The sequence below is a fragment of the Arvicanthis niloticus genome, chromosome 2, assembly GCF_011762505.2.
Source record: "Arvicanthis niloticus isolate mArvNil1 chromosome 2, mArvNil1.pat.X, whole genome shotgun sequence".
Classification (NCBI taxonomy): Eukaryota; Metazoa; Chordata; class Mammalia; order Rodentia; family Muridae; genus Arvicanthis; species Arvicanthis niloticus.
In genome coordinates, this window is record NC_047659.1 from 16,316,279 (window position 1) to 16,329,483 (window position 13,205).

Here is a 13,205-nt window from a genome sequence, read left to right on the forward strand (position 1 = left end):
TTGAAGCTATAATATATGTGATGATAAAAACAAGTTCAATTATCTTCTAAAAGCAATCCCAGCAGTTCCCTATAGACCTGCAGCATAGCTCTGTCAGGGCTGCCTACCTTCCTAACTCAGAAGCTTAGCTTTCTGTTTCTCTTCTTTTTCTTTTTCTCTTTGCAATACTGGCTGTAACCTCTTGGTTTCTCTTTTTCTCTAAAGCTATCTCTCTCCCACTTCCACCATGTGGGATGCTACAAAGGGCATGGTTTTCTCTCTTCCTTTTCTCCTTGAGCAGGTGCTGAGATTTATGGCTTGCCTGCCCTGGGGTTGTTCTTTTAAACTCTATTAAAATTATCCCTTGAGCTTAAAAAATGTAAAAAAGCAACTCCCCAAAAGATTAAAACTGTTTAAAGCCAATTATATTTCAAGTTGGTGACACAACCACAAAGAAGTAATTTGACTATACAGTCTTTATAACCATGGACCAAAACAAACAAAAACCTACCAAATTAAATAATAATGGGCCTTCAAGATGACTCAGTGGGTAAAAATACTTGCTAAGCAACCTACATAAAAAACTTAACAGTGGCTGTATTTGTAAACCCAGCCCCAGTGCTCAGTAGAGTGAAACAGGAGGCAGCAACTGCACTGGCTGAAAGCTTACCTATATAGTGCAGTGGCAGAAAGAACTGAAGACTCTACTCAAAAGCAAGGTGAAAGGAGTGAACCAATTCCCAAGAGTGCATATATGCACCAAGGGACATGACTGCTTCACTTTCTTCCACTTTTTCTCTCTTCCTCTCCCTTCCTGGGTGGGCAGGAGGAAGGGAAATAAGCATAAATCTATAATAGTCCAGAGATAGCACAGTGATTAAGAGCACTTAACAGGCTTCCTAGGACTCAAGTTCAGTCCCCAACACCAATACTGGGCAGTTTACAACCACCTGTAATGCCAGTTCCAAGGGAGGTGGTTCATCAGGTAAAAGTATATGATTTGTAAGCCTGGCCACCTGGGTTCAGTTCCTGGAACCCACGTAAAGATAGAAGATGAGCTCAAACTCCACAAAGTTGGCTTCTGACCTCCACATGAACACTGTGGCACAGAAGCCCAGGCACAGACATCATATCCACAACAATAATAAATAGTATTAAAATAATAATAACTAGTTTCAGCAGTCCAACTGCTGGAGGCAATGCTGGTGCTGCTGAGTAGCCTGGGCATTATGGAAAAAGCCAGAGTTGTGAAAAATTAAGTCTTTGAGCATAGTCTGGCAGACTGAGCTGTAAGGGTCATGAAAGTGAGCAAAACTGCTGTATCTGGAACTGGAAAAGATTGATACGAACATAGCAAACAAAGCACACTTTGATTGTTAAGACAGCCCTCACTATGGAGCTCAGACTAGCCAGAAACTCAAAAATTCCTTTGTTTCAGCCTCCCAAGAGCTGGGCTTTTTAAAAAGGTGTGGCACCATGCCCAGAATAGTTCATCTTAAGTACACATTCATTCATTCATTCTATCTATCTATCTATCTATCTATCTATCTATCTCCTAGCTTTGACCTCTGGAAAACCTTAAAAATAACTAACACAATAGCAAACCTTCCCACATGAAAAATAAAACTCCTAAAACCCAAATCAAGATTACTAAGGCCATCTCCCACCATAAGTAGGTAAGCCTTCCAAGAGAATACAGGTCTGGAGCAAGAGACACTTATGATGACCCTAGAACATCTTATGACAACAGCAAAAATACCTCTCAGAAACTCCTAGGACCTGTCAAAAGAACTTCAAGAATTTACTTGAAACGCCCAATAAATAACCAAAAAAGGGACAAATTCAACATCAGCAAGGATAATAACTGTGGTAGCTTGGGGGCCAAATACAATTACATAAGTGCATTTAAAGTAACACTTCCCTCTCCCGAATAAAAAAAAATGCCTTCTGAAAATTCAAGAAATCTGTATGAAAATTCATAAAGGAAAACAACCATCCTATATATCTGGTGTGAACTGTACATAAGGGCATTGGAAAGTTGATATGGAAAAGGTTTTCTTTATAGAAGCATTCATGAATTCCAACTAACAGAAGAAGACATAATAGAAACAGACTATGGTATTTGACCACCCTAGCCAGTTAAACCAGGAGAGTGAACCAGATACCTACCATGTGCCTCCATTACCTTATATGTATTCTTGCCAAGAAAATAAACTTGAATCTCATCAAATCACTCATTTTAATGACCAAGTTATAGGAAATATAAAAGATAGAGGAATATATTAAATAAACCATGAGGACTTGATAGAAATTACATAAGACCAATAGTTAATTTTTCTGTAAGAACTAAATTGCAGAGCCAGGAATGATGGCATATACCTCTAATCCCAGCACTTGGGAAGCAGAGGCAGGCAGATCTCTGTGAACTCAGGGCCAGTCTAGACTACAAAGAGAGGTCTAAGATAGCTAGGGCTGTCTCAAAACACAAAAAGAAAAAGAAATTGCAAAAAGGAAAAAAGATTTATGAGATACCAGCCAGATACAGTGTATGACATCACTGTATTCAAATGGGGAGGGGGCAAGATAGCACAGTGAATAAAGGTGCTTGCCATCTGAACAAGCCAGAGCATTGAGTTCTATCTCCAGAACCCACAGATGCAAGGAGAAACCCAACCCCAAAAAGCTGTCCTCTGACTTACACACACATCATAACATCCATGATGTACATGCCCATACATCATACACAAACTCCTAATAAACAAAACATTTTTAAGCCAAAAAAAAAATCATGAAATGCTGAATAGGTATTTAAGAATACTATTTAACAAAGAACTCTTGTAGATATTTTAGATGTGTTAAAAAAGATCTTTCAGATCTTCTAGGGACAGGGAAATATTTAAGAATAAAATGTGTCATTTGGAATTTAATTCAGAATAATCCAGGACACTGGAAGATGGAAGAGGGAATTACAAGCCATTACCTATTAATGAAACTAAAGCTATAAATTAATGGGTTGAAACTGAGTAATGAGAGGATGTGGGAGCTCATTATGCCGCACTATTTTTTACAAATGTTTATTTTCCAATATATAAGCATTTTTTAAAATATAACTCTAAGCACCATGGGAAATGACTAAACATTAATACCAGCTAAAATAAAATATAAATTATTGATGTCTTTTAGAAAATGGAATAAAAATGTCCAGTATTTATGAGAACATAAAATGTTCTAAAGTGTTGCAATTCTGATTATTTACATGTTCATCTGATCTCCCCAGCTAACAGAGGAAGAATGATTTTCAGATATCAGGGTCTCAGGCCTTCAAATAAATCCAGTAAAACATACCATATATTTTAACTGAAGCAAATGTTTTTTTTTAAAAAAAAAAAAACATTGATATAATATATATATATATATATATATATATATATATATATATATATATAAATTTGCTTTCTTTCAACCTTTTTAAACTTCAGATTTTCCATGTCAGCATGCTTTTTCCTCAACAAGCAATACTCCTGATAGCTGTCTAGATAATTACATCTCTGCTGAGGGCTAGAGACCTCTTTTGATCCTCACAACCATTTACATGACATATTCACTTTCTTTTACAAATTATACACTTACACACACACACACACACACACAGGTAGGGGTACTTGAAGAGAGACTCAGAATTTAGCATTGAGAGACAGTATACAAGTTCTGAGCTGGTTACGTCATATAGACATTTTGGGGAGGGGTTGCTGCTTCAGCACTGTATCCCTCATTCCAGCTTCACACCCCGGAGTACAAGCTCAGCTAGGATTCAAAAGCACCTTTCTAGACTGATTTCCTTCCGTCCATCCGTTTATTTACAAGGCCTAAGCACTATCAATGCAACATGCCTGAAACCTTTCCTGTGGCTAACAAGTTCAAAAAGTGTTTCCTTCCATTGCTTTCTCTTTCTAAATCTGCCATGGACAGATTTCCTTCTTGACCACTTTAAGTCTTACTTGTCTATCAGAGCTCATGCCTTCACTATGGGGCTTGTAAAGGCTCTTTCCCTTCCCCAGATGGTAGTGGTGAGCACCTTTAACCCCAGCACCAGGGAGGCAGAGGCCGATGGATCTCTGTTCAAGGCCAGCCTGGTTTGCAGAGTGAGCTCCAGTACAGCCAGGGTTACACATAAAAAGAAAAGCAAAACGAACAAAAATCCTTCCTTTCTCCCTGCAGACCAAAACACCTTCTCCCAAATGTAAATCCATCATGTGCTATACCCTCACCTTATGAACATCTGATTTTAAATATAACTTAGCTAACCTTACTAGATCATCTTCACTCAACTCTGGGGTCCACAACCTCCTGTCACATCTACCTAAGATCTCCCTGAAGTCCAACCCTTTCTTTCCACTGACAAAACCTCAGATCAGACCTTCATCTCCTGCAGCATAAACTATTGCATACTTCCACAATCCATCAGCATTCCTTTTCCCATACACATTCCTGTCAGTAAAAACTAAGCAACATACTTTACATATATCCATCTATTAACTCTAATGATTCATTTTACACCAATAAATTAGAAAATACAGAAGACCTGAAAGTTACATTAAAATAAGTCTTTCCCCCATGTTCCAATGGATTACTTTGAGCAACCCAGGGATGCCACTGTTTGGCCACTGCCCACTAACCTGCTGCTGCTAGTAGTGTACTTTAAAGTCCTAGCAAGATCCCATTACAGTGCTCACTGAATTCTTCAATTGCACAAGCCTATTTTTTTTCAAGTCCACATCCTGTAATCTGTGTCCATGTGTGTGTGTGTGTGTGTGTGTGTATTCATGTCCTTCCTCTATTTCAGCTACACTTTTTATCTCCCTCTGACTTTTGTCTAGAATGCCATCGCTCATGACACTGCTGATGTATATTTAACTAAATGGAATATAACCTAACAGACAAATTCTTGGAATGTCACCTGCCTTTCAACAGGAACAAATACATCCTAAACACAATTCTTTCTTGCTTTTATTTGGAACATGTTTTTTTTTTTTTTTAATTGATATCCAGTGGTAGTGGCACACATCTTTAATCTCAGCATTCAGGAGACAGAGGCAGGTGGGTCTCTAAGTTCAAGATCTACAAAATTAAAATGAGTTCCAGGGACAGCCATGACTACAAAGAGAAATCCTGTCTCAAATGAAGAAAGAAAGAAAGAAAGAAAGAAAGAAAGAAAGAAAGAAAGAAAGAGAGAGAAGGAGGGAGGGAAGGAGGGAGGGAGGAAGGGAGGGAGGGAAGGAAGGAAGGAAGGAAGGAAGGAAGGAAGGAAAAAGAAAAACAAAAGAAAAAAACAAAAGAAAGAATCAAGTTTCTTCTCAATACTTAAGTATATAATGAAAATATATTCTGGAGAAATATGTTGTTGGGTAATATTTGACCATCACAGAAAAGCCACTATAGAGTTTTATTGTGTATCAGACCCATCAGTCCCTGTGCAAAATGTCCTTATGTGACACATGACAGTGCCTGGAATGAATGAATTCAGTGAGAGTAACAGAGATCAACTTTGGTTGGTTAGTTGTTTCTTCCTTATTTATCTTTCCAAGTCCCAATAAAGTCCTCCAAAGCAAAAAGGACATTGCAAATCCAGGGATTAGTTCTCCAAGGGCATGATCAAAAAGGTTAACCTTTGAAACTGCAACCAGCATTCCAGCCAGGAACTCAAACAGATTTAAAAGCCTGAATAAAAACATTTACCTTCTCTGTTTCAACCTTCCTGACTGCAACAGCTCAGACTGGAAGCACCGAATAATACAAACACACTGTTCAAAAATTCATAAAAATTCAACAGGCTGACTCCAGGCTCTAGTAACAGAAAGCCCAATCTCCTAGAAGATTTTATCTTCCACTATTCCAGGTCCTTCTACCATCTACCCAGGCTGGAAGCACTGTACTGGAAAGGGAAGAGGCCTTAGAGGGGGAAAGCACAAGAAAAGTCACATCTCAACTCCTAGTGAGGAAGGAAGGAAGGAAGGAAGCAAGCAAGCTGCTCACCCATGCTCAAGCAAGCAACCCTAATTGAGCTCAGTGAGACACACATACACAGCGGGACACACAAAACAGATACATAGGGATTTTTTGTGCTGCTCGAAAAGTCACAAGGAGCACCAAGCCCCTTATAGAGCAGTACAAAAACAAATGGGAGCAGAGCTATGTTAAGAAACAAAGCTGGGGCTGGAGAGATGGCTCAGTGGTTAAGAGGTCCTGAGTTCAATTCCCAGCAACCACATGGTAACTTACAACCATCTGTAATGGAATCCCATGACCTCTTCTGGTGTGTTTGAAGACAGTGACAGTGTACTCACATACAAAAAATAAACAAATCTTTTTTTTAATCTCATTAAAAAAGAAGAAAGAAAGAACAAGAGAAGAAAGAAAGAAAAAAGAAAGAAAGAATAAGAGAAAGAACAAGAGAAAGAAAGAAAGAAAAAGGAAAGGAAGGGAGGGAGGGAGGGAGGGAGGGAGGGAGGGAGGGAGGGAGGGAGGGAGGGAGAAGGGGAAGAAGGGGAAGAAGAAGGGGAAGGAGAAGGGGAAGAAGAAGAAGGGGAGGAAGGAGGGGAGGAAGAAGGGGAGGAAGAAGAGGAAGGAAAGGAAAGGAAAGGAAGGGAAGATAAAAAGCAAGCTGCTCACACATGCTCAGGCAGACAACCCTAACTGAACTCAGTGGGACACACATACACAAAGAGAAACATGAAAGTTGGTGGAGTCTAGGAGAAAAAAAATGTAATGGTGAGAAATATGATCAAAATACATTATATACATGTATGAAATGTTTCCAAATTTTCTAATTTTAAGCAAGGCTGTTTCTCTATGCTTGGCAACAGTGAGATAGGCTCATGTCCACTTTCAAGCCATAGGATTTCCATTACTCTTCCTTTAAGAATACCCTTCTATCTTCCCTTTCTAACAGTTCAAGCCTCAGCCTCTTCTGAGAAACTTATCTTTTCTGCTTTGACCCTATGTTTTCTACAGATTTAATTTGGATTAAATCAGAGCCACACAGAGATACCAATTTACATCAGGTGGCATAACTGCTTTGGATAATTATTTTAAGAGTTATCAAATAAAACACAGCAATTCTATTTAGGTATAAATACTCAAGAGAGATGAAGCACATGCTCACACTAAATGTTCATATTAACATTTTAGCAGTGAAAAAGGAGAAATGACCAAAACACCTAACAACTGATGAAGGAAGGAGTAAGATGTACATAATGGAATATGACCACAGGCCAGCCTGGTCTACAGAGTTACAGACAAGGCTACACAGAGAAACTCTGTGTTGAAATATAAATAAATAAATAAATAAATAAATAAATAAATAAATGCCAGGCAGTGGTGGTGCACACCTTTAAGCCTAGCATTCCAGAGGCAGAGGCAGGTGGATTTATGTGAGTTCCAACCTGTTCTACAGAGTAAGTTCCAGGTCAGCCAGGGCTACACAGAGAGATCCTATTTCAAAAACAAACAAACAAATCAAATAGTACCCAAGAAGAAAACACAATAATCCCTGAAACAATTGTACAAACGAAAAGTAGCTATATACACAAAGGCTTAGGTATTACTCCATGTATATGAAATGGCCAGAATAAGTACATCTAAAGTAACTGAAATTAGATTGGTGATTACCTAGGATTGGAAGAGTTTGAAAGAATAAGGAGTGACTGTTACAGTTTCTTTCTAGGGTAATAAAACGCTCCAGAATTATATCATGGTGTTCACTCTATAGACATACTAAAAAACATTTAGTTTAAAAGATTTTATAAGACCTAGAGTGCTGCACACTTTTATTCCCAGCACTGATGATGCAGACGCATGTGGACCTCTGTTAGTTCACAACCAGACTCATCTACAAAGAGTTCCAGGCCAGCCAAGAGTACACAGAAAGATCCTGTCTCAAAAATAAATAAGTTTGACAGTATTAATCATTCTTACCTCACCTAAACCCCTTCTTACATCATCAGCTCCTAAAATTTTCCCCAGGTTTTTCTTGCTTTATCCTCTGCTTGAAATAAATTCTTGCTCAAACTTGACATGACTAAATACCTTTTCATCCTTTAATTCTGAATTCAAACATCATCTCTACAGTAAGGCTATCCCCTACCACTCTATCCAAAATAGGACAGCTACTTGGCATCTCCTTTCTCAGCATCTCAATTGCTTTTCAACACATCCACATTACGTTATGTGAATTTACTAAATTTACTTATCAGACCCACTAGTCTGCTAGTACCACGAAAACAAGAACCATCTATCTGCCAGGCATGGTGGCACATGCCTTTAATCCCAGCACTCCAGAAGCATAGGTAGGCAGATCTCTTGAGTTTGAAGCCAGCCTGTTCTACAGAACAAGACAGCCAAGAATACACAGAATACTCAAACAAACAACAACAAAAACATCTTTCATCCCCCACTATAATTCTAGATGGTTAACACAATTCCTCACATTTAAGTAATATTTTCATCTCCCTAATAGGCCTGTCCTTGTATGTACCACTCTCAGTTGATACCACAGCCACCATCACCACACTTACCCTTTAGGGCTCTTATTCATCTTGCAACTAAAGCATTCTCCCCCCCAAAGCCTTCTTCTCTCAACACTCTTTCCCACCCTCAAGGTAGCCAGTGCCACCTCCACTCCACCACCTAGTCATTACTGGTAGCCCTGCTATCATAGCAATTATGTTGAATTATGCCTAGGGTTTGAGGGAAAAGAGGCTGCTGGGTGCTTTTATTTTGCACTTGTGCCTACAACTTTAGAAAGCCTTAGGGCAAAAGAAAATCTTTTCATTTTTGTACTCCTAGTACTTGGCACACTGTCAGGCACAGTACTACTATAACTGATAACAGCTAACATTTATTAAATGTTTAATGTGTGCTTGACACTTCTTGGTAGTGTAGTAAAAGAATAAATGAATTAATGGATTCTTCCAATACCAACCTCAAGGTTGGTCTGATGGGGACAGCTGAATAGCGTATGGACTAATGCAGATCACCACAAGGCCAAAGCTGTTGGTCTACCCTGTTCCTATGCCTTCAAATCTTAAGGTATGCTTTTCTCAGAGTCCATTAATGTCAGGTCTCTTCAAACTCACTTCAAACACTTCCTTCCATTACTTATAACCCACTTCCTGGACTTGGTGCCTGGAAGCAATTTCTAAGATGTCACCACAAGCAATATTAAACTGCCTCACAGTTTCCTGCTGTGCATCTGCATTATCAGTTAAACTGCCTCATATTAACCACATTCCAGCCCACAGGGATCACTAAAACAGTAAATAAGATTTAAACATACCTGTCCAAGAATGTCTCTTAGCACTGCTCCTTTTATGCCTCTAGAAAATCTCTGCTTGGGCTGAAGGTTTAAATTTCCAGTAAATTACCTGAATACTGGTGACCTCTTTCCTTTGTCACTTAGATGTTTGGTTTGATTCAAGACAATGTGTCATTTAAAATGAAAACAGACTAAACAAACTCTTGTTAGTAAAAATAAGTAATGTTCTGCCCAGACCAAGACAATCTGCCTTACTCTTACTAAATACAAAAACTTTTAAGAATTCTATATACACTTCAGTCTGAGAACTTAAATGTCTAAGCATCTTAATTCAGAGCCTATCTATTAGACACAGTTCATAAATTCTTCCTAGACAATCATGTGCCAGTTCAAGTTTGACACAGGGAACTAAAAAACAAATCTGATCGTCCTTGCTCTCGAGAAGTTTGTGTCTTATTCCATATAAGCTAACTGAGAAACGAGACTTGGCACTGCCATCCTAATGTGATTACAAAAACAGAGTGGCATCTGACCTAAGACAGGGGTGCAGACAGCTGGTAGGGAACTGGTATCTATCTGATCTTAAGCCTATGGACTCCTACTCTCAAGTGAAAACAGTAATTAATAAGGAGCACCAGTGGACAGTTGTGTTTTATAAAATGATTCACATTAAACATTACCATGGTGCCCAGCACAGAGACTGCTCCAGCAGCCCCAGCTTCCCACCCTGAACAAATAATTAATCACCTCCTGGATCTAATAATACACAAGTTTTATCACTCATCATACTGCAGACACCAGCTTCAAAATTACACACAGTATTGTTTTTTAATCAATTTTTATTTTTTAATAGTATGACAGTATTAAATCAATCTTAACCCTTGACCATTAAAACTTTGTTCTGTTACCTGAAACATGCCTTTCTTTGACATTTCTGGCACATAATACATCATATATTCTTAATCATTTGACAAGAAGGTATAAAACACTAAGTTCCTAATATGTGTCTGGCAATCACATTGATCCTGTATTTACTGCTCATAATGATCCTGCAGGCCCCTTCTAACCTAGGAAAATCCAGATTCACAGATACACTGTTTCATACCATGAGAGAGAGTTAGAATTTGAACCCAGATCTGATCTACATTGTCCTTATAATGGCACAAAGCAACAGAGATAAGAAAAGAAAGAGGGGCCTGGAGAATGCTCAGTCTGCCCCCACCCACCCACCTACCTACTTACTGAAAGGGGCCTGCACACTTAGCTTTCACTTCAGCCAAGTGAATACCCTAAACACCTGTTCTGCCTGACAGAATGGCCAGTAGCAATCAGAGCCAATTTCTCCAATGACAAGGGTGGTACCTAAACTGATTATTCCCTTACCTTCTGTCCATCCATACTCCTAGCTATTGACAGAAACTGTACAATTAACACTTGCTATAAGTCACAACTGATTTTCATAACTTCTATTTTCATATTCTCTTTCAATCTCACCACAGGCTAACATATTCCCCAGGCCTTTTTTTCTTTTAACCACTGAGCAGTCTAGTTTGAAGATTAATAAGGCCATTCTTCATACTAATTTCACACTTAATGCAATTTCATGCTTTGGTAAATTCCCTTACCTAAGTGCTCAGATATTACAGTGATGCATTCCACTAAACATATTTACAAAACATACTTGTCAACCTGCTACTGTCAAGAGTAAGAGCAGATGACAGCTAGTCATCTGAACTTGTTCTATTTTAATGGTCTTTCGAATAGTTGATGCCTCCAGTGCAGCAAGTCTCTGAACTTCTCTGGAACAAGAAAAGTAAGACACATCCTCGTGCTTCCTCTGCAATTCTGAGGTGACTTACAGAAAGTATTTCTACTTGCTGTTGAAATTCCGAGTTTACAACTCTTACTTAAAGGCTGGAATTTAGCCTGGAGCGGCTTTTTAATCTCAATAGTTCACAAACTAAATCACTTTACCTCCCCAGGTTCTCAGACGCTGGTTTATGTTATATTCTAACTCCCTCCTCCCTTTTCTATAAAAAAAATAAAAGGTCTTCTTATGCCTCTACATCCATTTTCATGAGCAAACTTTTCTAATTTCATTCAGCAGGTGTCACAGGATTTCTGTAAAACATACAAGACACCTTTTGTAAATGAGAACCCTAACCACTGAAGAGACTGAACAGCTGGGCAAGGGTCACACTGCATGTGCATCACTTGGACATGAGATGCAATGTTTAAATAATTATTAGATTTCTGCCATTGAGGCCCTTCCTCTTTCAAACTTCCCTACAATTCTCGAAATGCTGAAATAAACACATTCCACGGACCTTCCTATAAGAGGGTTTATGGTATCTTGTGAATGCTGTTTTCCAGAAAAGCCTATGCTGTCAACTTTGTTTTTCAATGCCCTTAAGCAATTCTATTAGTCATAGAGAAAAAGTGAACATTTGCTAATGATTAGAGAAAGATAAAGCATCTGAGTTCTAGGGCTGAGGAAGGGAGTGGCCAGAAGAAGTCTTGGCCGGGAGGGGAGATAGAGACCAAACCAACAACACCCAAATTGGCCCACGGAAAAGTTGCACTTTCCAAAGTCAACTTGTAATGTTTCAGTGGGTACTGAAGTTACAAGTAACAACATTTTCACCAGAAATCTAAGCCTCAACCAGGAACTCCAGGCAAATGAAGGAGTGAGGGAATTTACCAGATTGGATTACAAAACCTTTTTTTCAAAATCAGGTGCTCAGTGACAACCTAAATGTATCTTCCTTCTTACATAGCCTTTGGCCCTTGCTTGTGTGGAGACTCAGATAAGAGGAAGAAACAGTAAAGGCAAAGGGCCTTCCTGTGCAGGCCATCCAGCCCTTAAATGTTCCAGAAGCCCCCTCCCTCTAAGAACCTCACGCCACTTCTGTAAAGGTTACAGGCCTCAAGCAGACAGGCTGCAACCTCTCGGGGGTCGCCCCAAACACACCCTTATGAGGACTTGCTTCCGGAGACCTCCCCCCGCCCAGCAGCTGTATGACAGTTTTCTGGGGCTCCGTACATCCCGCCTAGGGAGCCACCGCGTCAGCAGTTCCCGCCCTCAGGTGAGGAGGGGACATCTGATCATCCGCGCCCCTCCACCCCGCGCGCACCCCGTCCCCGAGCCTTCCCGCATCGCCATGGCAACCGTCCCCCTCCCCGCTTGACGCCTCCACGCGGGGCGCCCCTCCAGTCCGGGCAACAAGTCCCCCAAGCGCGGCCCACGGCCTGCAGCTCTAGCCCAGCCTCGCCTCCCCCGCGCCCGGCTCCACCCGGCCGCACTCACTTGATCCTGGAGCCCATGGTCCCGGGGCCTCCTCATGGACCCGCGGGCCCCGCTCGGCGCTGCACTGCGCTGCCCGCCCGCCCGCGGCCGACCGGCCTCCCTCCGGCGCTCTCCCCGCCCCTTCCTCCCTTCCCTCAGGCAGGGGCCCGCCCGCTCGAGGCTCGCTCCCAGGCCGCCGCCGCTGCTGTCGCCTCCCGGGATTAAAGTACTCGCTCCAGCCAGGCGAACGCCATGGTCGCCGGCGCGCGTACCCGGCGCGCGCCGCCCCCTCCGTCTCTCACACCGCCGCCCCCTCCCGCCCGCGCCGCTGACCGCGAGGCCTGCTGGGAAGTGTAGTCCACTCGCTTGAGGCTGGCCCGGGGGGCGGGAAGCGCGCAGCAGGACTCTGGTCTACTTTAAACGCCTGGGGCTTATCTGAGAAGAGACCTAGGGACCTTTGTCCCACTGCTTTTCGTCAGAATCCACCCAAAGCTCCCTGAAGAAATTTCCATCGTGTCCCCAGAGGCCACTAAAGAAGCCTTCACCCAAGTGGAGAATTCTTGACAGGCTAAAATTCGGGGGATCTGAATTGGAGGGAAACAGTTGTCCTCCCCTCCCGTATGCTTT

The 13,205-nt window shown here is 41.1% G+C and overlaps 1 protein-coding gene across 5 annotated transcripts in view; it reads right to left on the bottom strand.

Annotated features, from left to right (window-relative positions):
• Dennd1a (DENN domain containing 1A) overlaps nt 1–12,847 on the bottom strand; it is a 463,938-nt gene extending 451,091 nt beyond the window's left edge. For 2 of the 5 annotated variants that reach the window (XM_076928663.1, XM_076928661.1), the window contains exon 1: nt 12,600–12,721. Coding sequence is in view for 2 of the 5 variants with exons in the window: in XM_076928662.1 (XP_076784777.1) it covers nt 12,600–12,635 (36 nt within the window). In the remaining 3 variants the exon portion in view is untranslated. Of the gene's footprint in view, nt 1–12,599 lie in introns of all 5 variants that reach the window. The other 3 variants (XM_076928664.1, XM_076928662.1, XM_034495130.2) reach the window with 3 other exon arrangements.
• Nucleotides 12,848–13,205: the final 358 nt, after the last annotated feature.